General features: G+C 42.7%; 1 protein-coding gene across 8 annotated transcripts in view; it reads left to right on the top strand.

Annotated features, from left to right (window-relative positions):
- Positions 1–26,344, top strand: part of ELMO1 (engulfment and cell motility 1) — a 641,219-nt gene that overhangs the window by 572,693 nt on the left and 42,182 nt on the right. For all 8 annotated transcript variants that reach the window (XM_040472227.1, XM_040472225.1, XM_040472231.1 and 5 more), the window contains one exon: positions 22,478–22,641. In XM_040472227.1, the coding sequence (XP_040328161.1) occupies positions 22,478–22,641 (164 nt within the window). The remainder of the gene's footprint in view (positions 1–22,477; positions 22,642–26,344) is intronic.

Consider the following 26,344-nt stretch of genomic DNA (forward strand, 5'->3'; position numbering starts at 1 on the left):
AAAGTCAGGGCCTTTATTTGTGAACTGTTTTTCTCCCTACCCTTTCCTTTAAGGATAGCTCTCTGCCTCTAGCTGCTGTTGGACAAGCCCCCAGAACAGCCAGGATGCTTTTAGGATACCCCAACCAGAAGAAATGAACATCCCACCCATTGTCAGTAGACTAGGCAATAGTTTAGGTATCGGGGAAAGCATGATTCATAGGAAGTGTCCTTGCCCAAAGAATATAACCATATGGTGGAGGGTGGAGGGGATGTTGGCTTAAATTAAGTCTTTTGATACAATAAGATCGAGCTGTGATGGGGTGACAATTGTACCTGAGTGAAGGATGAGCACTTAGCCTGTTAAAGAGGGGCAGTTCAAAAAGAGAACTCAGCATAATCGAACAAGAACATTACCAGTAACTCAGGTTTTCTAGAAGGCAGCATCTGAACTGAGAAATGGTAGGCAATGAGACCAGGAGACACAGGCAGAGGCCCAGTGATGGAGAACGTTGTTTTCATTATTGAGAAGTTTGGCTTTTGTGCTGCTGAGCACCTGAATCCACAGGGGTCAGATTTGTGGTCAGCTCATCACACCGTCATCTGTGGAGAAGGGATGGCAGGGGTTGAACATGGAGGGAGGGAGATAAGCTAAAAGGCTTCTGAAGAGTCCAGATAAGGGACGTTGAGCCTCAACTAGCAGAGGAAGGAGGGGTGGAAGGAAAAAGGCAAAACACAAAAACATGGAGAAGGTAGAGTCATAACTTGACGATTAGACACAGTGTGAGAAAGGAAAATGTGTCCAAGATGACTTCATTATTTTTGGTCCAAAGGAGGATACTAATAAACTCTTACAGAGAATGTTTCAGGAAGGACATTTTAAAAGGAAGATAATAAGTTGAGCTTTAGAATGTTGAAAGAGAAGTGCTATGGGACACTTCTAGAAGAAAATATTCCATAGACAAAGCCATTTGTAGCTCAACGCTAGAAATGCAGATTCTGCTCTGGTTTCCATCATTCTTTTTCTCACCCTACCTCTTTAAATCAGTGGCTCTTATGGACTTCATCACGACCAACTCTGAGAATCTGAGGAAAGCAGCAGATTCGCTGGGAGTGGGAAAACACACATGTCTCATGTCATGTTCATGAGACATGGCGCACAATTTCAGGTAATTCAAAGAACTCCAAGTTAATAATCTTTGCCTTAAATAGGACCTGAAGCTTTAAAATTCCATGCAAATCTCTGAGCTCCCAAGTCATATATTAGGAGATTTTCAAGGGTCCTCTGCTGCTGTGGTGTGATTGGAGGAGTCCAGTTACAACCATGTGGTTTATTATCAACACAAGTCAATAGCAGATCAGCCAAGGACAGCAGTACCCAGAAACTGTAACACACAGGCTCATTTTAACTTTTCCATACGCTACTTAGTATCTTTTTATTATGGCCCCATTCTTTGCCTGTGCCATAAAATCATCCCCAGATTCTCCTCCAAGGCAGAGTTGATAGAACACGTGTTCAGATTCTGTTGCTATTTACTAACGTGCATGTAGTCTTTCTTGTTACAATTTGTTGTCATACAGTGGGGATCCTACTGTGAGGACAACCAAGCTCCATCTTCCACTGTATCCTCTGCTCAAGCTGGTCAGATTCTACCTGTGTCCAGAACTTAAGTCACTTTTCATCTTTACAATAAACATTGTGCAGTTTTCACCTCTATATTTTGACTGTTTTTCTACAAGCTCTGTACAAGTTACCCTGAAATAAACTTGTTCATGCATTTTATTCTCCCAGTGAACCTTGTTGGCATTCCTTTTCTCTAATGCAACAGTCTTTCACGTTATCAGAGTCCCCCAAACAAATACAAAGGTGTAATGAAGTATCTTCTCATTTAGTATTTGTTGGGTACTTGCTATGTACTAGGTCTCCATTGAGGAATCCAGTCTAATGAATGAGGCAAATATGGATTTATAAATTACACACAGTGTGATCACTGTGTTAGTAGAGGTGTGGGACCCAGGATGTCAAATAGTGCAGGCTGTACTATCCCTTGTGCGACGCAGGTACTCAGCCCTTTTTCAGTGAGCATTTGTTGTACCCCTCCTGAGTGGCTGCAAGGCGCTGTGGAGGTAGATACTCAGGCAAAAAAATCTTGAACTTGAGAAACTTTCACAGCTTAACAAAGATAGACAAAAAAAAGCTCCAATGGAAGCTAGATGTGATACAGGCCATAAATGTAAAGTAAAGCAAAGCAAAGTGGAAACAGCGTTTCCTGAATACCTAGTATGTATCAGGAATTATTTTAGGTACTTTCATTTACATTGTCTAATTGCATATTCCAAATCATGTTTTAAAGTAAGTCTTATCCCTATTTTACATAGGAGGAAATTAAGGCTCAGAGATGATAAGCAAGTTACCATAGATCTCCTTATTTCCACTCTATATAGCTAAAGAAGCTTAGGAAATACATCAAAACAATGAAGTGAGGAAAAATATGACCTACTTTAGTCACCACCTCATGCTCCAATTTTCTCTTAACTTCATCTGTCTCTTTCCCCCTTCCCATTATGGTTAAGTATATACCCTGGAACATCCTTAGGGTTTGTCCCTTACCAGCTACAACTATTGTTAATATCCTGATAGTTTTAAAAAAAAATCCCTCTGGATGTGGTTCAGCAACTGTCCCCTGTCTTCCTCCCATGAGTTACCCAATCCCTGGTAGCATTAATATTAGATATAATTAAGCGTGCTGCCTTTATAGGGTGATCGTCCATGAGCATGCCATCTTTTTTATAAAGCAGGAACATTTTTTTAATAAGACATAGACATGGCCAGGATCTTTTCTTATAATTCAGGGCCTCTCATGTCCTTTTAAAAAAATTTTTTAATGTTTATTTTTGAGAGACAGAGCATGAGCAGGAGGGAGGGTCAGAAAGAGAGGGAGACACAGAATCTGAAGCAGGCTCCAGGCTCTGAACTGTCAGCACAGAGCCTGACACGGGGCTCAAACTCATGAACCAGAAGATCACGACCTGAGCCAAAGTCAGGCGCTTAACCAACTGAACCGCCCAGGCACCCCCTCTCTCATATCCTTTTTAACAAAACTAACAAACCCACACTTTTGGTTTCCTTTACTGGATGGGAATTATTACAGCTCAGCTACATTTATCCAGTATCATAGAAATTGCTGAATATACTCCCTAAATGACCCAAATCTTATCCCCCTTTCAATTTAACACTTTAAATAAATGCCAGCAAGCTTCAGCGCTTTGGAAAATTACTGTATGTCTGAAACAATTTGGATATCAGTATTTGTCACACAACCTTCCTAGGTGTGACATCTAAAGCAATAGCCACTTAGCTTACTTGCATTCTCTGTGTGGTATTTACCCAATAGTCATCACTCATGTGTGTTCATTAGGTCTTGGGGTGATGAGCCAAGCCACTGTATTCTCAGCTGGACCTGGAGCCTGTTTAGTTTGGCACTGATTAATGATGTGTGGGGAGTGAGCAGTTTGCAGAGACATTCTAGAAACCTAGTTACCCAAAGACAAATAGCTGGAAGTTGTCTGATGGGAGCATGAGAGGTGGGTTCTTGAGAAACGGGAGTCATTTAGAAACACCAGTGTGACTTTTGGTTACCCTAACTAGAGAAGGGACAGGTTCCATAGTAGATGATGCTTTGGGGTGTTATTTCTTGATACACACCCCAGGATAAGGTGTGAGGCACGCTACTGATGTGCCTATCCAGCTACAACCTTTCTCTGTTCCTTGGTTCTCACCATTTGTAGACTGGGCTTACAGAGCCTGCCTGCTTCCCAGTCACCTTCAAACAAAATGTAGGTGTCTCAGTAAAGTATCTTGCAACATTCCTTTTGAAGATCTTATGCTAAACGAGCAAGCACTTATAGCTTTACTTTGTTTTTAACCAAATCACTCTTACACTGGAAAAACAATGCTTTGAGTGTAGTAATATTAAGTGTAAGATAAATAATATTTATCTTGGCTTACATACTTCCTATCTCTTGTTTTTCCTTCTCGTTCCATTCACCTCTTGCGCCATGTGGGTTTGGCATCCATTCTTTACTCAAATTTTCTCCTTTTTGCCTCTTTCTCTTCTTTGAGTGGGGCAGTGAGGAGAGACATGTTGATATTGAAGTTATAGAGAAAATGTCTTAGCTCTAATTGGGTTGCTATCCTTCTTGTGGCATGCCAACAGCTGGCACAACACATTTTTTTGTAGTCCTTTCCAAAATAGACTCTTTCTCCCTATTACTGACAGGGAACTGATGGAAAACATATATAAAGTTCCCTTGGCAACTCCCAGCCAGAGACTTTGTGAATACCTATTTCCTGAAGATAACCCATTGTTTAGAGGACTTTTTTTTTCACCAGCCCATCCAGAATGCTCAATTCAAAAGTTACAAGGATGCCTTTATTCATTGGGGATGTGGAGAAAAAACAGAGAAGTAGGAGGGTGTGCCCAGGGTTACACAGGAGGCAGCACAAGAAGAAAGATGCAAAGCCCAGTAAACACCAGGTGTTCTGGCTTAATTATTAATCTTTGACTTTATCACGGAGTTCTTCTTCTCAAGATCTTAAATTTTCACCACTTCCTGCAAAATTCAGTTCAAACAAATTCTTCTTGGAGTTACAGGCCTCCATAGTCTGATCTTGACCCATCTTCCACTCTATCCCACCCCCTTCCTAAGTGAATAAGCATAAACAATAACTATCATTTATATCTGGTCCTGTAAAAGTTGCTTGATAAATATTCTTTTAATCCTTGTATCACGTTGCAAAGTCTGTACTGTAATTTCCAGTTTATTGGGGGAGCTCAGGCTTAGAAAGTTTCAAAAACTTACCCCAGAACACATAGATGGTGGAAGTGAGAGCCAAGATTCAAACCCGGTTCTGCCTGACTCCAGTGCTTGCTGCTTTCCTTTGACCTTCCTTAAATTCAAAGTGACCTTGAGCAATTGCCTTCTTTTTTTGGAGAGAGAGAGAGAGAGAGAGAGAGAGAGAGCATGCATATGCACATGAGCTGAGAATGGAAGGAGGCAAGGGAGAGAGATACTCTTAACCAGGCTCCACACTTAGAATAGAGCCCATTGCAGGACTAGATCCCACAACCCTGGGATCATGACCTGAGCCGAAATCAAGATTCAGATCCTTAACTGACAGAGCCACCCAGGCACCCCAAGCAGTTGCCTTTTTATTGACGGGGAGAGCCCTAGCCCCCCTCACTCTTCTTTTCAGACCTAAATCATACCCCCATCCTGCAGAACTCCACCCAGAACCTACTTTGTTCCTACAGTGTTTTTTAATCCCCCAACTGGAAACGGTCTCCCTTCCTTTGAACCACAGAGTACGTGGGAATGATCATTTGACATCATGCCTCAGAGCAAATCACATGAAACAGGTAGAAGTCAGGAGCTTTGGGTTCAAATCCCTGCTCTGCCAGTGTCATTTTTATTAAATCACTTAATTCTCTCTTAGCATGTGCTGCAACCTGACCTCTAAAGTCCCATCCAGGCAAAAATTCTAAGATTCTGAATTTGTATTTTATATAGAATTTCTTGTATGCTTTGAGTCCTATACTTCTTTGTATTCACTAGTCATTCGTTCGTTTATGTACTGAGCGTTGATATTTCAGCCTTGATCTCGGAAGCACCATAATCTTCTAGAGGCCTCACCTCCACTTTTGGGCTTAAGTCCCCGAGGGCAAGGACTTTGCTTTTTTTTATATATATACCCAAAGCAGATAAAACAGAAGGAAAAGTCTCTTTGACAAGATAAGATCCCAGAAAAAGAAGTTTGCACAAATACCAGTAAGCACCATGTAACATTTGCAGTCTCACAGTGTTTTCAGCTTCTCCTCAATCCTTGTGCACCTGTACATACAAGCCTGACGTTACCAACCTGCCCCACCCCCCAAAGAATGGCTATCAGTTAATTTAAGTCACCATATTTCAACTTTGGTTTCAAAGGACTATCATCTTCTATACCACATTTGGTGACACTTGTCCCCTTTGGCTCCTGCAGGTCCTCAGATATTTGTTTTAGCAGATGGCAGTTCTGCTTATCCCATCAGCAGACACCATTCTTGAAAGTAGATGACATCTTCCTCCCCGCAAACCCTCAGCAAATTCCTCAGACTGCATTTTTCATTTGTCAGATGTTCATGCTGATTCCCAGACGCCCTTATGACAATAATAATAAATGTAAAACTCTCACCTGGATTTTCTTTCTAAACACTTTCCTAGTGTGCTTGCTACATAGGTACAAGGAGCTATGTGTTAACTTGCTACTCTTTTCCCTGACATAGTGTGGTAGCATTTGCCAACTATAGGTAAAAGTTGCAAATGTCTTTTCATTCAACACTCGTATTCTGAAATCAACTGCATCGTGGTATTTCCACTTTAATAATTTAAAGCATAGGCTTCCTAAACTCAGAACTTGGATTCAGATCTCTCCCCTGTTGGGGCACCTGGGTGGCTCAGTCGGTTGGGCGTCCGACTTCAGCTCAGGTCATGATCTCACAGTTCATGGGTTCAAGCCCCGTGTCGGGCTCTGTGCTGATAGCTCAGAGCCCGGAGGCTGCTTCGGATTCTGTGTCTCCCTCTCTCTGTGTCCCTCCCCTGCTCGTTCTTTGTCACTCTCTGTCTCTCAAAAATAAATAAACATTAAAAAAAATTTTTTTTAATCTCTCCCCTGTCAGTTACCAATGTAAATTCTCTAAGCCTCAATTTTGGGAACTGAAAGAAATGGAGGGTCCCTCTTTGGCAGGATTGTTGTCAAGATACAATGAGAGGAAAGATACCAAGCTTAGAGTCCTGTACCTCCACTGAGTAAAGTGCCAGAAGGTGCTAAGAGCTGCCATTCCATCCCCTCTGATAGATAAAAGGTGCTTTGTGAGCACCCATCCCATTTGATTCTTATGACTGCGCCTAATTAGGTGAGACAGAGAGTGGATATTAAATTTGTTTTCAGTTTAGGAGTATGTTTTCTGCTTCAAGAATGGGATGCCTGGTGAGATCCAACATAACATGCGTACATTTCTTAAGTGAGAAATTGAGAACTGTCATAGGTGTAGTTTAATGTGCTTTTGTTTTTTGAAGCTTCCTTTGCTTGTACCACTTTACACGATTCATGCCTTTTTCCCTTCTTTCACACTTTCTTTTTAAAAAAGCAACAGAACAGAACATTGACTCTCCAATATACCTGAACCCTAATACATTACATTATATTCTTTTAGACATCATTTCATTTGTTTTTATTAAATAAGGAACAAGTGGATTTATAGAAACTGATGTTACTTCTAAAAAATCCTCAGTGAATTTCACCCTAATTAAAATGCTGGGCAATTTCCGTAAACATTGGTCATAGAAAATTTTTCCAGAGTTATAAAATCATGGAAATTTGAAAAGAAAGAAAAAGGTGATTGTGTTTAACATCAGATCTATAATTAGGAGGTCTATAACTAGGAGACCCCTGTCTGCCCACTGTTTCACCATGTCAATAAATACATGTCAGCTCTGAGTGTTTGACACTGTTCTAGGACCAATGACTAGGTCCTTACTGCAGACAGTATATCATTTTCAGAGGTGTTAGTATTGGGTTCGATTGCCAAGATAGTGAGTTAGATAGAAAGTCTGTGTAGTTATTGGATTGAACAACTTTCACAGGTACATAAAATTGAACACAGGTCCAGACCCTAAAACACCTAGGGTTAGTCTTCAAAGAAATTGGGCATTGGGACTTTTAAGATACTCTGATCCAAGGTTACTGAACAGTTGAATACGTTAAGTAAGAGTAACGGTTGCTTATCAACATTGATTTCTTCAGAGATGGAGGGTGAGTGCCACCAAGAATGCCTAATTCAACTGGTTGTTGGTGGTTGCCTGCAGGCAGAGTCTGGGTCCAGCAGAAAATAAAGTGCCCTGATAGATTAGTGATGCTCACCACTGACCTAGGAGAGAGCAATGATGGTATATATGCCGCATCATTACCTTCTACGAGTTTTTCTCCAAAGGATGCATAGGTAGGGCAAGGGACCACATTCGGGCGATGCGTGGCAGATGCAGTGGATTGGGGAAACCACGGGAACAGCTATGTTCATCCAGCTGTGAGAGATAATAGCAAATGGGCAAAAAGGAAGAGGAAATGAGTGGAGAAACACAGGAGCCATTTCAGATCTTCCTTGGGCTCATTGGCTCCAAACCACCAAGTGACTGTTGGGATTTTACAGAATCAGAGCAGTCTGGGCTGTTTTAATTGTCTGAATTTTGTGCTGTGGTGGTTGACAGGTTCTCCTTTAAAGATAATAAATGGCTCACAATTACTTTAGTTTAGAAAGTGCTCCTCTGCCCTGGGACACTGTAATAACCAGCCATGGAAAAGAAAAGGCCTGGGGATTTATGAGGTGTCCCAATTTACAACCATCTGGGAAAAATACAGCAGGACGTTGGTATAGCAGTGTGTTAACCAGAGTTAATCTATCATTGCTACTGTTATAAACCCTCTCTTTCCTTCTGCTTAAAACTATCACAGGGATTCATCCCTGGCCTTCACAAAGACGCACCAGAAATCATTTTTTTAAAGCACGTAACTCAGAAATATAGTCTGGTTGACCTTCGCTTTACTGGACTGAGTGGGAAATTTTCCAGGTATGCAGGATTTTAAAATCCACTAGTGATAAAAAGATAAATGAGGTATAGTCTCTTCTTTCTGAAGGCTCAAGGTGTCCTACTGGGAGACCAGTAGTGAATGCATAATTTCAATACACTCTAAGAGGTGCCATTGTTGAAACAATAGGGTAAGAATAGAAACACATTTGTATGCACAAAAAGCAGTGGTATGCTTAATAATCACTTTGTTTTCCCTGCCCCCAAATTATATTGTTAGCCCATACCTACAATAGAACTTATTAAAGTCCAACATTATTATTTATTTGCACACCTTCTTCCCCCTAAGAGGAAGTTTTGCAAGGTGGGCACTGGGTCTGGTTTTGTATTCCCAGCACTTCACCCCGAGTTTAGCCTGTATTAAGTGCCTAATAAATGTTAGCTGAGCAAGTACAGGATGCTTCTAAAGATTTTAATACCAGAAATTGACAATTCATTAGGTAAAATTTAGAAAGTAAAAATATATTTACTCCTAATATATTCTGTTGATGATTCAGAACACCCCTTCCCCATATATATCACAGAGTATAGACAATGGGTGCTGCTAAATTTTAAGTTCCCACTGTGTGGCCGTTTCCACTGCCCCATCTGTCTGCTGAGGAGCACCCACCAACACTTCATTTTGATGGCACTGTCCTCCCAGAGGGACTTGCTGAAGCAATAATTCTGGTTTCCCTGGGGTCCATCAGCCTTGCCTGATGGCAGAGCTGGTTTATAGGATCCAGACCTCGCTTTTCCCACTCTGTATCGCTTGTGGTCTTGCCTGAGCAGTCTGCTTATGAAAAGTTTATTGAATATCCCTTCCAGAGGGGCAGGCTGTCCCATTTCATTTGTCACTATTTAACAGTTTATGCAAAACATGCTGGGAAATCTCAACGTGCAGAACTTCTGGCCTCACCTCCATGTGAGACGGTAGACGTTTCATTTCTTTCCAAATGGCAACTAATTTCAGAGTAGTCTGAGGCTAATTTATCAGTGTCCACCAATACTCCCCTTCTCCATCTTCCTTTAGCCCTATTCAGTCACTCTACACATATTTATGAAACTGGTCCTGGCACACAGAGATAAATTGAGTAAAATCCCACCATCCACAGAGGTTGAGACACTCTAAGGTAGATCAACACGTGAGCAGACGCTACCATTCACTCCTTTCCTTCACACCTTACATTACAATGAATGAGTGAAGAAGGAACAGTGAGTCCATCTCAGATTTATTAGTAAGAGCCCATAATGTTTAAAGGGCTACCTGTGGATGCCATTTATCCATAAACAAGGACAGTTGAGAATTGCTCATCATTTAGCACTGTGTATTTTAGCCTCATGATTGTGTGACTTCAAAAAGGAAAATCCTTTGAGGCTCAGTTACTTTTTCAATGGAGTTCCTCCTCTGCTTTGGGGGACCTCTCCGAAGAGTCATTCCACAAGTGCTACCACCACCACTCTTAGCCATGGCTGCAGGAGCACAACACCTCAGAAGCAACTCCAGCTTGGGAGACTTTCCCACTGGGAAGATCATTCTTTGTAACTTTCAGAAGATTTGCCAAAGACTTTGCTTTCAACATCTATGCTTGACAAAGTATGGCTAACTTTAGTGATCAAGCAATAGTCAACCAATAGTAGTATAAGTATTAAAAGAAAAACTAACCATTTCCCCCAACCCTATTAGAAAAGAGTTTCTCAACTTTTGTAAGAAAACCAGCCCCATTTGTTTCTGCCTCTTTCCCCACGCATGGTCACATGTTTTGACTGACTTGTTTGACATGTTGTTTATTCAAAGCTGTAGATTAAATGTCACCCACTAATGTGATTTGCTCAGACTGTTTGCCTGAGGCTGACTCCATCAGACACTGGTGAAAATAGCTCCCTCTTGTCAACCAGGGCCTTCAATTAGCTGACCAGCAAGTCTGCCCTGATTACTATATTAATTTGGCTCCCTATTTTCAGTAGAGAAAGGAAGTTTGGTCATATCGCTATTTGCCTCTCAATTGCTGTCCCTTCAAGGGCAGGCTGTGGAGAGAAGGTAGTGATCCTAAACCTCACCTTTGTTTCTCCTCTTTTGAACTGGCTTCCTGCAGATGCTGAAGAAAGTGAGAAATGTGTTGCTTCTATATTCATTGTTCTTCAACAGACCCAGCACTAATTGATTTTAAGATGAATTCCTGGTTGAAAGATTTATTTTTTTACTGGCCATAAAGATACCTTAAGCCTTAAGTAAAATGCCTTCTCATGAAGAACAGGACAGCTGTTAGTGCCTTGTGTTTTAGTCTTTGGAATGTGAAATCGCCCAGTTAGCACCTGCATGGAACCATGGAGTCAGGCATTGTATAATGAGCTATTTGGGAGACTAACACCAAGGCCCTCAGAGTTCTCAATTTGGATTATGATCAGATTCTCAGGATGCTTGAAGCTGCCTGAACATCTCTCTGTCTCCTGCCATCCAATTCCTATTTTATTAGTGGCTAAAAATCAGAGGAAGCTCACAAAACAAGGGAACAGTGCTGGGCAGCTAGCTTCCCTTTCTAACTGCTCCAGGGCCATCTTTGCTCTCAGGGCATGTTTGAAAAGTCACCTTTCATACTGTGTCTAATACTAGTTGTCCCTCAGGTTCCCCAGGCCTGTGTCGACACTACCGGCTGCAGGTTGCCTACTCAGGTTGGCACGCAGGCTGCTGCCCTGTGTCTGGGAACATTGATGCTAACTGCTACCCAAGGAATTGTGGGCCCATTGGGAACACTGTGGTTGCCCTTGCTAAAGGGGTCCCTCAGCAGCACTTGATCCTAGTAGGCAGATGCCCACACCACAGTGGCTCTGGCTGCCTCAGTGATAAGCAGCCCAGGCACAGTGGTCTGGTTCCTGAGTAAAGGGGGCCTCTCAAAGCATGCTCAGAGCCAGCATGGTCCCCTGACCCTGTCTCTGACTGTCCTAGATGAGAACACTCATCCTGTTCACACTGTGGCTAATATCTGAAGACCAAGCATTGGGGGAACTACAGGCAGTAGCAAGCCGAGGTCTTGGTTCCTCATCTGTAAGTTGCATTGGGCACGTGAAGGAGGGAAGAGACCTGTCCCTTCTCTCTTTCCCCTGGAAGGGAAGCAGTCATCACTCCTTCCTGTCTTCTTGTGCCTCCTCATTTAAACCAGTAGATCTCAAGCCCAGCCACACACTAGCATCCCCTGTGGCGCTTTGAAAAATATACCCAGTGTCTGGAACCTATTCCAGACCAAATGAATCAGAATCTCTGGGGGTGAGGCCAGGCAAAAGTCTGCTTTAAATTGTATTTTAGAGTTAGAGTTGGGAATTGCTGATTTTTAAAGCTATTTATTTCTTTTAATCACTTGATGGGTCCATTCGGAATAAATAGGTAGACATTTTCTCAGTTACTACTATGTGAGTGGATTGTGCAGACCCTGGATATGCATTAATTAATGAAGGACACTGTTCATGATGTTACATAGTATGATCCCATGATGGGAGAATGGGGGAACCAGCACCGACATGAGGGAAGGGCAGCAGGTCATAGAAGGATTTTGTAGACTTGAAGAATGAGCAGGTAGTAGGAGGATTTTAGTCACAGGTGAAAGGAAGAACACAAATGAGGGCACAGGGGTGAAGTTCGAGGCACTGAAAGGATCTCAGTGTGACTAGATCATGGGGTGTGAGGGGTGAAGCCAAGGAGGAGGCATCTGCTAGAGCGGGAGTTGGAAGGCAACCACGTGTGCCCACATGGCCACACTAGAGAGGCTGGTCATCCACAAGCAGTGCTGAACCACTGTAGGTTCTAAGCAGGTAAATGATATGATCAGACTTGCATTTTGGAAACAATCTAGCCTCTGTGGGCAGGGTCTGAAGGGGACAGAGGTAAAATCAGAGGCTTTTAGGTAAATCAGGACAGGTAATGATGGGCCAGAGGCCCAAGGAGGAGTTAGTGAAAATGACATGGAGTAGACCAAAGGAACAGGTATTCAAGAAGCAAGTCGACAGCACAACACCCTTAAAAGTGTAATCCTCAGAGCCAAATTCTCAACTTCCAAGCCCAGGTAGTTCCATTATTTTTATCATTGCTGCATAGTTTTCCATCACTCACCAAAGACATAATGCAAGTCAGAGTTGCATTTCGGTCGCAAGTACAGATGGATGGCCCCCAAAGAGCAGGCCTTGGCTGTCAGGCAGTTTATACTCCAGGCTCTATCTTGAGAGGAGTCAAACCAGGGGAAGGTTTTGGTCTGCAGTGAACTGTCCTTTTTCTCAGCTCTTGGGTACATATCTTGGCCTTTGATGTAATGCACAACAAGCCTAACCTGTGTGGGGTTCAGAAATTCTATCTTAGGGAAGAAGAGTTACAGTGACCTCACTCCTCACATCACACATAGCACTGGCCTTCGGCTCTGAATGAAGTCATCATCAGCCCCTCAGACAGATATCCTAGGAGTTGAGAGCTCAGAGGACTGTTAGAGACCCACTGGAGAAACAGAGACAGCAAGGGAGAAGCTAAGCTAAATGACTTGCTGATTCTCATTATGACCGCCTGCCGAGGTTCAGCCATGTCCATTGTGAAATGCGAAGGAGCTTTTTTGCATTTATTATTGCATCTGATTCATGAATAAAATGTTTCAAAATCATCTTGCATAATTGAGGACACATGATGAAATCAAGAGGGGCTGGAGGTTGCACACCAGCTAAGCTGATCCTCTGTGATTTCAGAACAGTTTCTGGCCATTTACATTAAGCCTGACCCCACAGGGCCCTTCATTAGGGGACTGCATTGGTCAAACCTCAGCAGGACATGTGGCAGGATGGAACAAGGACAGGAAAAAGTATCTTCGAGGCTCTGAAACCATTCAGGGGGACAATTGAGAACACTGTTTTCAAGAAAACAAAAACTTAAATATTGGAATCAGTTCTGTTCAGTGCAACTTAAATATAATCTTGAACTGCCCTCCATGCATTCTAAACAGCCTGTGCCATCATGAAGGGGTCTTCATACCGCAAGGACTATTTTATTTTTTGGATGAGCTGTCTTGAGGACTAAGATTCACAGGAAACCTCCTAATGATGGGGATAGTGTTTAGGGATCAATGCTCAGCATCTCCTAATCCTGACTAAAGTTGGTCACCTCCACTTTCTAGATAAGGAAACAGGTTCAGAGAAGCTGAGTGATTCATTCACCTAGTTCAGCATATCATGGAGCCAGACTTTGAAATGAGCATGGCCTATCTGTAAAGCCAGGTGTTTTTCCTCTATACCAGGGGTTGCCAAATTGCTGCCTACAGACCAAATCTAGCTCACCACCTGTTTTTTAAATCAGGTTTTATTGGAACAGAGCCACACTCATTTATTTACTTCTTGTCTGCAGCCAGTTTCACACTGCCAAGGCAGAGCTAAGTAGTTGCAGCAGACAAAATATGGCCCTTACCAGAAATTTGCCAACCTCTGCTCTGTGCCCATACTGCCCCAGAATAAATACAGAAAACCTAAATGCTTCTCCTTGGGCCCAGAAAGCATTTTTAATTTTTCTCTCCCCTTCATTTAATACATTTGAGACCATTCAGCAAAAAGTCTCATTTGTGGGGACTAGCCTAGGCAGTCCACTCCCCAGCCGTGGCAAAACTACAAAGTAAAACCATTTTTAGTTTCCAGAAGGTGTCCTAATTTTAAAGACCTCTAGGGGCTGGAGTGGGGGGCGGGGATTGAAAGCCTGCATCTAGGTCAATATTTGTCCCTGCCTAGAATGTCATCAGTTTTTACCCTAACTTCTAGCACTTTTTCTGGGCAAGGCCTCTTCTCCCCACATCCTAAACTTGGAGACTATCCCTTCAAAGTGATCCCTGGTCTCTGGGAAGTTATTCTGCCTGTATATGAGCAGTGAGACCCCTCTCCAGGCAGAATCCTTGCAATTTTTTGGTCCTTATGAATCTTCAGTCATTTTTTTGTGTGTGTGTAAGGAACATTCTTAGGAAGAAAAATGGTCCAGTCCTAAAGCCTGGCAATGACAGTTCTCCCACATGACTCATTTTTAAGCTGGACTGTGTTGACATCTGTCTTCTCTGAGACAGCCTTTTCTCTTCATTATGAAGATAAATCCATTTAATGGGTCACTACTGATTGGGTAGATTGTACATTTTTGTAAGTGCTGACTCCCTCCTTTAGTGATAATGCCCAACAGTGGCTTTTTTAGAAACTCTCTACTCTTCACAGGCCAGCCTTTTCCAACTCAGCCTGGGAAAGGAAGCCCAAAACGATCTCTCAAACCCTAAGACAGCACTTCAAAACCACGGACTTTACTTTTTAGACTTTGTAAAAGTGCACTTTGAAAACCATGTTAACAGTCTTATAACTGTGTTAAGGATGTATTTTTTTAATTCTACAGATAAAATGTGGGAGCCTAAGAATCCTTGGCATTAAACATATCAACCATTATTACAGTCTGCAAGATACCGTATTAAGTACTAGGGACCACAATACAAATAAGGAACAGTACCTGCCCTCTAGGGATTTACAATCTAGTTGGAGAAAGGTACACCAGTAACTGACTTATCTCCTTTAATGGGATATGGCACGAATTGCCATTGATGCCACACTGAAGGCTGAGAAGTGGGGCTAAATGTTTGCTGAGACCAAGCTTCTCACATTTAGTGAGTGCTGGAATCATTTGGAGGAGCTATTGAGAAACCCTGATTGCAGGGTGCTACTCCTTGAGTTTCTGATTCAGTCTAGATCTGGGGTGAGTCTGAGAAGTTGCATTTCCAGCAAGTTCCCAAATGATACAGATGTGGTCTCGGAACACTCTTTCAAGGATATTTTATTGTAGGAGAAACGTCTGATATAAGTCATTTCATTCTCGGAAGGCAAGGGAGCATGACATCATATTTGTTGTGTGTCTAGTATGTTCTATTTGGTGTATTGAAATAATATCTTATTTCGATTTCACAATAACCCTATGAACTCTGAACTATTATTTCCACTTTATAGTGAGCAGACTAAGGCTTGGGAAGGGAAACTCATGTATGGTCCAAGGTACCATAAATGGCATGAGGCTTTATCTAAAGAACAACACCTTGACAAATTCTAAATGATTAGTATTTATGGTTTACGAATGAGAAAACTGAGTCTGGGAGAGATAGACTGTCTTCGAAAAAGTCACAGTCTGGCTTCACAGTTGTGTATTATGAGAAGTAAGGGAGATGATTCCTTTTCAGAAATACCAAATAAAAGCTGTGATATCTAATTAACAATAGGTTTACAATCTATTGGAAATATGTATGAACCAACCCCCCCAACAATGGAGTCTCAAATCTTTAGACACTTCACTTCCTGTTTCTTCTTCCCCTCTCCATTTCGTGGGCTTATTTTTGTGGGCTTTGCCATGAGCATGAGGGAAGGACTGAAAGTCTCTGTCCCTGAAAGTCACCTCAGGGAATATACAATTGTTTCCGTCAGACTATTTTTGGTCTTACATGGGCATAGACAATATCCGGGTAAGGCTATAACCTCTAGTACTCAGCCAATGAGGAGCCAAGGGAGGGACTTGCATGCTAGGAGATAAATTGTCTGCTGTAATTGTCCTGAGTGTGCATGTCTGTCAGTCCCCCATTTTTGCAAGAATGTTGATTAAAGCCTCGCTTCACTGTGCTCTGAGTCTCCGGGGCCCTCCTTTGATTGGGTCTGTGGGCTTATTTCTAACATGTATGTTGGGCCCTAAAGGCTGAGAGGCCATCCTGCAACCAGTAGCATCCATTTGCTGAAAGCTGTAATATGGACTCCAAAAGCATATTTTGTCTAATGTCTGACCCATGCACTCCCTCCCTCCAGCCTTTGCTCTTGCTGGTACCTCTTCCTGGACTTCCTGCCCCTCTTCTTCCCTCAGTAACTCCCATCCATCCTTTAAGTCCTAGCCACAGTTATGTCTCGGCCTTGCAGACTTTCTGACTTCCTTCCTCACCGCAGTGGCAACAGGGATAATGGCTCTTTAGTAATGTTTCCCCAGACCCCTCTCCAAGCAGAATCTCTCCCAATTTTTGTATGCGTCCCAACATACTTTATAGTATTGAATTTCATCACACAGCCCCCAAATCCCCTGGTGACTTATCATTAATTATAGAAAAAATTTCCAAATTTTTCATCTTAACCAACAAAACCACCCACTGTCTGGCCCAGCCTGACTTTCAGGCTTACCTCACAGCCCTAACTCACTTTTCCAACTAAATGAAGCCACCATACACTCCTCCCCACCCAGGGATGTCTTCTTCTCTCTCCAAGCGTTGGCTCGTGCTGTTTCTTCCACCATTAATGGTAGCTCCTTCTCTGCTTCTCATCATGTCCACATCTGGTCTCTCCTCAAGCCCCAGCCAAAGTCCTGGTGCTGTGCTGTCAGCCCGTCAGCACTTGAGAGGGACCCAAGTATTTGAGGAATAAATGTCTTGCCCTCACTTCACTGTGACATTACTTCCTCCCTTGGAGGAGGCAAGTATGTACATGTCTTATCCACTTTCCCAGACTGGGTGCTCATTCGACACAAGTCTTCAGATGTCTCACTTACGGTGCCTTGCACATTGTTGGTGCTTGAAAAACAGTTGTTGAATGAACGGATGAATAATGCTGGATGAAGATTGTGGGTATAAAGGTGTGGTCAAATTGGTGATTAGACTAGGAGCACAGGGAGGCTCAGGAGATCTGGGAATAAAACACAGGAGCGCATTTCAATGTAAACAGGAGCACAGTTGGATTACCAGCATGTTTGATTCTAGTTAGGGTTCCCCAGCCCTTAACACCATTAACCCAACCTTCCAAGGAGCCCAAAGGTTTTCTCCATTTGAGGTACATATGTCTTATGGAACTGCCACTGCTTTTGTAACATGTGACATTATCACAGAGAACACGTGCCGGAAAAATTCCAGAAACACACCACAGGCACAGTTTGACCTTGATGAAATAATCGGTCAATAGCAGTAAGTGAATGCAGATTCTAAAAGCATGTTTTGTTTGCTGTCTGTGGCAAAGCATATTCTGTAATTAAGAAGTTTTAAGTTCATTGATTTGCTAATGCCTCTGCTACACCATCTGTGGGTTTTCCAAACAATGATAAAAAGTTTGATATTTTCCGAAGAAGACAGAGTCAAACGTGGTGGTTGTGAATGTCTTGATTTAAATTGCACACATAGAGCATTCTGGAGACTTAACATTATTAACTGTAGCCTTTGTGGAAAGTATTTTGCAAAGGAATAGAGAAATATTTGATTTATTTAACTATTTTGTCTCTTTAAAAAAATCAATGACCTTTTTCACTGGGGTCATTTTCCTTGGCACACAGAGTGACCATAGAACTTCTCAGGGCTGGTGCCAAGCAAAACTGTGAAGTAAATCAGGGAAAGCCAGTCTTTGTCTTCCCCAACCTCTGTTCTATGCTATATACATACCAACCACTTGCACCCCTTCTCCTGGAGCCAGGTGCCCCTTGGCTTATCCTTATCTTTTTTCTTATCCTGTCAACCTACTCTTAGGAAATGGTATGTGTTTTCTTTTAAACTGAAGCATAAGTGATTGTTGGGAATTTAAAAGATTGTACCACTTATGGATTCTTACATCTAGCAAAAGATCAAAGTCTTAAGCTAGAGGAATTGAAACTCTTAACAGTAGATTTTAAGCATAAGATTGAAGTAGGAGCTGAAGAATTTCCCAGACCACCGTAAGGGATTATCATCATTTCCATGCAAAGGTACAACCATGTGCATATAAATGAGGATGATTTTTAAAACGTATTTCTTATTAAAGCACCTTTGTTGTTTCTATCCAGCTTCCTTCTCCTACTTTTCCCCAGTCTGGGCAACCTCCAACCCATAAGCTGGTATTCCTCTTTGACTTCATTATATGTATTCATTGAGATCTTAAGTTGTCAGTGACAAGAATTCCATTCAAATGGGGAAAAAAAAGGTTCATGTAACAAAACCAGCAAATGTCAGGATTGAATTAACATTATGGTTGAATATAATTTAACCATTAGCACATTCTCTCTCTCTCTCTCTCTCTCTCTCTCTCTCTCTCTCACACACACACACACACACACACACACACACACACACACACCTTTCTTCTGTCTAATTTGAACAAAATCAGTCTTAATATCTCCCACTCTTCCTGCATGTTAAGGGACAGTGTTGCAGTTGTCAATTTTAGGAGAAAAGAGCATGCTTCAGTTCTGCTTCACATCAAGTCAGAAGTCTGGCAAGGATGCTGATTGGTCAATTGAGGTCACATGACCGCTTAGTAGTGTAATCATTGTGTCTAATCATATGTGGTCTGGTGACTGTCATCTCTGTGACAGCCTCTTAAGAAATGCAAAAAGTAGGAGAATCCCCTGGCCCTCTTTCCTTATCTATAAAATTAGGGAAGTGGAGATGTCTCTAAAACTTCCCCAGCTTTAACCTGATTCTATTTAAAAACTGCTTCTTCATTTTTGGTATTCTAATCGCTCTTAGTCTCTCTTACATGTCCTCTACCTCCCACATGAGGGTCAAATAACTTTGGGAGATGATAATTATCTCCTTGGTTTGACTCTGAGTTTCTCTAAATGGGGAAGGGGACAGACAGCTCCTGTGATGCCCCTCTCGTGAAACAGCAAACTGTTATAGTTCAACCTTGACCAAATTTAGCCACCATTTATGCCACATAATATAAGATGGTCACAATTTTCAAAATTTGTCAAGCATCCCAAATTTAGCATTTTTCTTGAGTAAAAAAAGCAGCAGATCAGGTGGAAGGTCAACTGGAAATTTTCCTTTATTCCATTATGCTGGGGGCATGAAACGATGCTTATGTAACTGGCTCCAATTCAGATGCAGCCCAGGCTCAAAGGGGTTAATTAGGTGTTATGTTCAGGTTATTCATCTCTTCCCACAGCATTGAACACCCACTCTTCCTGCAAAACCCATATAATGTCTGCTCTGAAATGCCTCCCTGTCTGCCACCAGAGACCACCAGTCTGTCTTCTCTATCACATCCACACTTCTATTGTAACAATTATTGCCTGTGTCCAATGTCTAGCTCTTATTACACTGTTAGTTCACAGAAGGCAAGGGCCATACCTTATTCATCTTTGAATTCCTAGTGCCTCACCCAGTATAGACACATGATGAGTATTCCGGGATGTTTGTTGTATTGACTTTGTAAGTAATGCTTCTCATGCAACTTTGTAATAATTGCTTCAAATCAATATTTTCTGCTTTATGGTAAGCTGGTAACCAGTGGAGTTAGACTGCATGACCCAGCCATGGTCCTAGAAACATTCATGAATCAGAGTCCAAAAGGATGAGAATAAACTGAGGGTTGATGGGGAGTGGGAGGGAAGGGTGGGTGGGTGATGGGCATTGAGGAGGGCACCTGTTGAGATGAACACTGGGTGTTGTATGGAAACCAATTTGACAGTAAATTTCATATTAAAAAAAAAGGACAGTTGCCTTCATGTCTTTAAACCACTGCTGTCACCAGCAACCACCCCTCCCCTTCATAGGGCAGCTGTGGCACACAGGACCTCTGTGGTGCCTACGGGATAAAGCAGATTCATGACTACATGACAGAGATCTGTCATCCTCCAAGTTTTCTTCTGTAGTTTCCTGAAATTTCCTGCCATTTTGTGATAAGACACTACCTCCCAGAAAGTCCTCCTGAAAATGCAAATATGTTACCTAATGGAGGTTCTTCTCATTGTGAACTTGGGTTCCTAAATGTCAGAAGCATATAAGGAAAAGTGAGAGTTGATATCACTTGAAAAATAGATAGATTTGTTTTTATTCCTGTCACCTATGACTCATCTTCTCTTCAGTTCAGCCATTTTCAATTGACTAAAGGAAAATATGCCTGACCTGGGATCCCTGGAACATGGGGGCACTAAAAGCAGTGGGTCAGCAGATGAGTAAAGAGTAAGGACACCTGGCATACCTGAGGTAGGGGACTCATGTCGTTGAGGTCACCTGACTTCTACTGGGAAGCCCCCAGGTTTTCCTGAAGGCCAGTTTAGTTCCAATATCAAGGAGGATATGCTACCTCCCAGTGTCCTCTAGACCCCTGTAGGTCACTGAACGGGTCCTTATGTGGACAGGACAGCTATAAGAGAGACATATATTTGGAGAAAGAAACCTGAGCAGATTGCTTAGAAACCCACACCATCAAAAAGCTCAGCAAGTACAAGGAGCTGTTAAGTGTTTAGAGGACATTTTAGCTGCGTAGTATTTTCTAAGGCGGTGAGATTCTCCCACCACCTAGCACTCAGGCACATTTGGAAGTTCAGGTTTGCCACAATCTTTTCCATGCTGTAAAACTGTTACCTCTATTACAATAAAACTTCATCAAAATGTCATCTTGGTGTAGGACTAGTCAGTGAGCAATTACCAAGTACCTATCATGCATCACTTATTCAACAAAGAACTGATCAGAAGCCATAAGGAATATACTGGGATCACATTCATAGTGATGAAGGCACACACATGGCACCCCAGGGCTGTTCACCACCAAGTGCCTGCTGTATGCACCATACTGGACTGGTTGGTGCCATTGAAGGCTAGATATGTGTAGCCTTGGATAAGTCCTCCATCATTCAGTCTCAGTTTCTTCATCTTTAAAGGAGTGGTAATAACACCTATTCTGCTGGATTGGAAGGAAGATTAAATGAGATGATGAATAAAAAATGTGCCTGGTACAAAATCTAGCATAGAATTGAGTTGCATTTGTGATTTTTTTTTCGTATTTTTAAGTTACCTATTGACCCCAAGGATGGTGGCATGATTGGCAGTGTAGTAGAGTGTTCACACCATAGGGTTCAAATCCCAACTCATCCACCACCAACCAGTCAGAGGATTTTGAACTGGTTACTGAATATTTCAAAGCCTCAGTTTCTTTATATCTAAGTAGAATGATGATCACATCTAACTCATAAATTTGAGTGGATTAAGAGAGAGAACATATATAATGCACCAGCATAGTATCTGGCACATAGTAACTACCTTGTCAATGGTAACAATTGTTTTCATTTGCAGTAGAGGATAAAAAAAGAAGCAGGGAGATTACTGCAAGTGTCTTGGATGCCTCTGTGTTCGCTAGTCTTTCCCTGCTTTATAAATTCTGATGAAGATGAATCCACATTAATGGAGGCAATGTTTAATTGCCTCCTTGTGGGCTGGATAGCACATTACCATATTCTTTTTTTCTTGAGGCTTCCAGTGGGATATGTCTGTTCTATTTAATAGACTTTTTTTTTTTTTTTTTTTTTTTTGTGCCTGGCTCAAGAAGGCACGTGTGCATTTTCAAATCCCTCATTTGTATGAACACTCAGGCCTTAACTACATGGAGAAAGCATTCTGGGAGGGGCGAGTGTGGGTATCGTTTCACGTTCATTTGAACCGGTGCCAACCAAACTTCCACAGTTGATTGTGTCTCAGTGATATTCTTCCAGAAAAAATAACGGTAATGCAGAGTCCTCACTGCTGCTTGGACTTCTTTTGCTTTTCAAGTTTGCATTGTCTGTGGTGTTGGCTTCAGCACAGACATGTAATATATCGAGCAAATGGACCACTCCTCCCGGCCAGGCCTCTCATCCCCAACCCCAAGTTAGTCCATCCGTCTCCTTCCTTGTGGTTCTACAGGTACAAGACAAAGTTGAAGATGTACATCATGGTAGTCTACTCTTTGGAAAAGCACTCTCAAGGTTTGGGCAGAGAGTGCAAGTCAAGGGAGGCAGGGAGGTAGGGAGCCATTATCTCTGGAAGATTTTTTCCAATGGGCAAGGACAGCCCCCAGGAAAATTATGGTCTTTCTTTCATCTACAGGTAATGCAGGTGGTGAAGGAGCAGGTTATGAGAGCTCTCACAACCAAGCCTAGCTCCCTGGATCAGTTCAAGTGCAAACTGCAGAACCTGAGCTACACCGAGATCCTGAAAATCCGCCAGTCTGAGAGGATGAACCAGGAAGATTTCCAGTCTCGCCCGATTTTGTAAGTAACCGCTGTCCTCTGTCTCCTCGCAGGCTCTGACCCAACACTTCTGGTCTGAAGGCCTGTTGTGGGCTGTGTTGTGAGATCCTTACAGAATGCCAACAAAAGACACTCCAGGCAATGTCAGTTGGGTTCCTCAAGTCTCAGCAGCTCTCTGAGGAAGGAAGGCTAGGCAGGGCCGGCTGAGGGGAAGGCGGGCACAGTGTTGGCAGCAGGACCAAAACCAGGAAGTGGCCTGGTGACTGACGAGTCCTCTGAGAATTCACAGTCGAAAGTGGGGGGGGGACCTTTCCTAACACCCGGGACAAAATTTTTTTGCCTGTGTAGCTATTCTCGGTAGGTCCCTTTGATTGACAAGAGCAAGGGCCACTGATAATCCGGGCAATATGAACACTGAAGTCCTGGGTGGAAGAGACAGATTGAGAGGAAGAGAGAGATCCACTTCTCCCTGCCCCCTCAGCTTTGCCTCTTGGCAGAGCATCGTGCATCACCTGCTTGCCCATCAGCCTGCAGGCCTGAGAAGGAGAGGAAGCAGGCCCTCTCGTTATAGGACTTTGCAGCACCAGTTGCTGTTTCACATACCGCTATCTTGGGGATGCTCTGCACCTCCAACACAGAGACTGTTTTGTTTTGGGGATTTTTTTTTTGATTCATCTTTTCTTAGAACTGGCCTATTGATCTTCCCTTGTCTTTTTCTAAGAGCCAGGTCAGTTTTGTTACCCTTATAATTTATACAGAAGCAAACAGGAGAAAAGGCAGGGAGTGGTATGGAAAGTGATATTTATTCTCATTCTTCCTGCAGAAGACTGGACACAGCTTCTTCTGAACTTTTGGTGAAGCAAACCTACAGTATAGGTGTCATTATGACATTAACCCTCTCGGTCTCTGTCTCATCCTTTTTCTTTCTACCCCTCTTTCTGTCTTTTACTCTTAAATATTTGGCCTTTTTAATGCTTGGCAGTTTGCAAAGCAGCCCCTCCCGCTATTTCATTTCCTCACATCCATATGAAGTAGGTAGATCTTACTCCCATTCAAGGAGCAGGTATAGACCAGAGAGGTGAGGAGCCAGGACTTGAACTCCAGCCCACCGATCCCTCAACCAATGCTCTGTCCACCCCATCAGAGCTCCTTTGCAAACTGCAAGACTAAGACGAGGTTTAAGAAAGTTCACAGGTCAGGGTGCCTGGGTGGCTCAGTTGGTTGAGTGTCTGACTTCAGCTCGGGTCATAATCTTGTGGTCTATGAGTTCACGCCCCCTGTGCTGACAGCTCAAAGCCTGGAACCTGCTTCAGATTCTGTGTCCCCTTCTCTCTCTGCCCCTCCCCCACTCACACTCTGTCTCTGCCTCTCAAAAATGAATAAACATTTAAAAATTTTTTAAGAAAAAGAAAGTTCACAGGTCTGAAAAGACAAAAGCCAAGCTGTCTACTATGTGTTTATTTTCAGGCCCTAAGAAGCACGGTTAGAGACTGTGGAGCAGAACTGCAGATGTTAGTGAGGGTGACCTTAGGTGCAAGGGAGAGAAGCACTTCCTGAGGGTCTTTGGCTCGCATCGTGAGACTTGAATCACACCTGCATTGAGCACCAGCCCGCTGTGCAGCAGGCATTGCCAGGGCTTTGCCACTGGTCCTCAGCCAGAGGGTCCAGCTAGTCCTACCAGAAAGAAAGCCCCTCACATAAATGATTGACCCCTCAGAGACACAGTTTCTTATTTGCAGAGGGCTACAATTCTGCCTCACCCCATCCCAGGGCCTACAGTCCTGAAATGTTGGATTTCATAAGGTTTGTTTCAGCGGATGTGTAAACACGAGGAAACTTATTTTTTGACACCAATTATTAAAGCCTAAAGGGAGACTTTAAGAGACTACTTCAGTTGAGGCCGAGGGATTCTAATTAATGTTTGACCATGACTTTATTCTAAGTAGAAATGTTAACCACATGTGAAGTGTGAATCTCTTGCACCTGTTTTTGGCTTCATATCTTTATCTCCTGAGGCTCTGCCCGTGACATTCTGAAGTATTCTCTTGGTTACAAGAAGCTCTTATCTTTACATTTATTACATAAGGGGGCCATACAAATATAAAGGAAATCTTGGGTATGTATGTAGCCTTGGCAGCATCATTTGGCCACAGGACTGAAAAGTACCGCAGCTCACTAGAGCTCTTGGTATAGTTGCAATAAGTCATGAAGACTTGTCAGAAACTATAGCAATTAAAGTGGGGTGGAGCCCATGAACCAGCCTGATCATTATCCTGGCCTCTGAGATGGGCAGTTGGCAGCCAGCCTCCTCCAGCTTCTCGTCCAGTGGTGTTTTGTCTGTTGAGTGACCAACTAGACAAGAACTCAGTGTGAGATTGGAGGAAGCCTAAAAGCTGCCAAAATGGCTCGGAGAACAAACTCAAGTCAACAGAGAGAAAGTCAACACATGTATGATTGTTTGTATTCATTCACTAATTCACATAACAAATATGTATCAAATGACTCCTACCTTCTCAGCTCTGCCCAAGGTGATGGGGACAGGCAGAGAACCAGAGGCACTTGACCTCCCACTGTCCAAGATTGTGAAACTGGGGTTGCAGGGTTAGCACAGACTGGGCTTGGTTGGAAGAAGCACGGGTAGGGGTTGTCATGAGAACATAGAGGAGACACATCTCACTCAAGCTCAGGGATTAGGATATTAGAAATTTAGAACTGAAAAGCACCTTCAAGGTCATCCAGTTTAAGCTTTTCATTTTGAGGACTGGGACAATGACTTACCTGGGGCTTGACTGAACCCCACTGGCCACACCCTCACCAGCCTCTTGACCCCCGTAGTGCGCCCCCCCCTCACCTGGTCACCTCTGTGACTATCGCACACAACACGGTGGCAAACCTAAGTGCCACAAAGATGCTTTGAGGCACACATCCCATTATTATAAAACGTTGATGTTTCCCGAGAAGAAAAATGCACACCCTGTATGAGCAATTATTTGGCTGGGGGAGATATTCAGTGGGGTGAAGAAGCTCTGTTCTATTTCTTAGCTCTTAACTCATTGTTTCAGAGAGGAGATATTTGTTTTTCTCCACTTAGCATGACTTTACAGGGACAATAAGTCCATCCACACAATTAATCCGAGTTAATGGATATAAAAAGCTTGAATAGTCCAAAAATAGGTCATTTAACACTACATTGGGGAGAAGAGAGGCAAGGATAAACACCAATGAAGCATAGTAGCAAAAGGTAGCAGATCCACACCCAGGCAGCTAACAGATCTGGAATCTGACTCCAAGGCCACCACCTACCAATATGGCTCTGTAGACAAGTTACGTAACCCATCCTAAGCCTGCTGTTGTTAATGTCTAAAAAGGAAGATGATTAAAGCGTATACATTGTTGCATCGTTATGTGCATGACCTAGTTCTTTAAAAGCATTTAGCATATGCCTGGCACATAATATCCACTAAGAGAAATGTTCACTCTTACCCATTAGCTGGTAACCAGAATTGAACATGTGGTCACACTGTTGAAATGTAAATGATAAAACTGACACTATGAATGTCTTTGTATGTGCCTCCCCTGCCTTATCTCGGAAGGTACAGGAGAAGTATAGGTAAGAAAGAAAAAGTAAAATCAAACAGAGCCGGAAATAAGGCCAATGCCTATCCTGCATATCTGCCTCCTCACTAAAGACTGGCCACAAGCTTTGCTCAATGCTTTCTCTTAA

The sequence above is a fragment of the Herpailurus yagouaroundi genome, unplaced genomic scaffold (assembly GCF_014898765.1).
Source record: "Herpailurus yagouaroundi ecotype Mexico unplaced genomic scaffold, PumYag 100, whole genome shotgun sequence".
Taxonomy (NCBI): domain Eukaryota; kingdom Metazoa; phylum Chordata; class Mammalia; order Carnivora; family Felidae; genus Herpailurus; species Herpailurus yagouaroundi.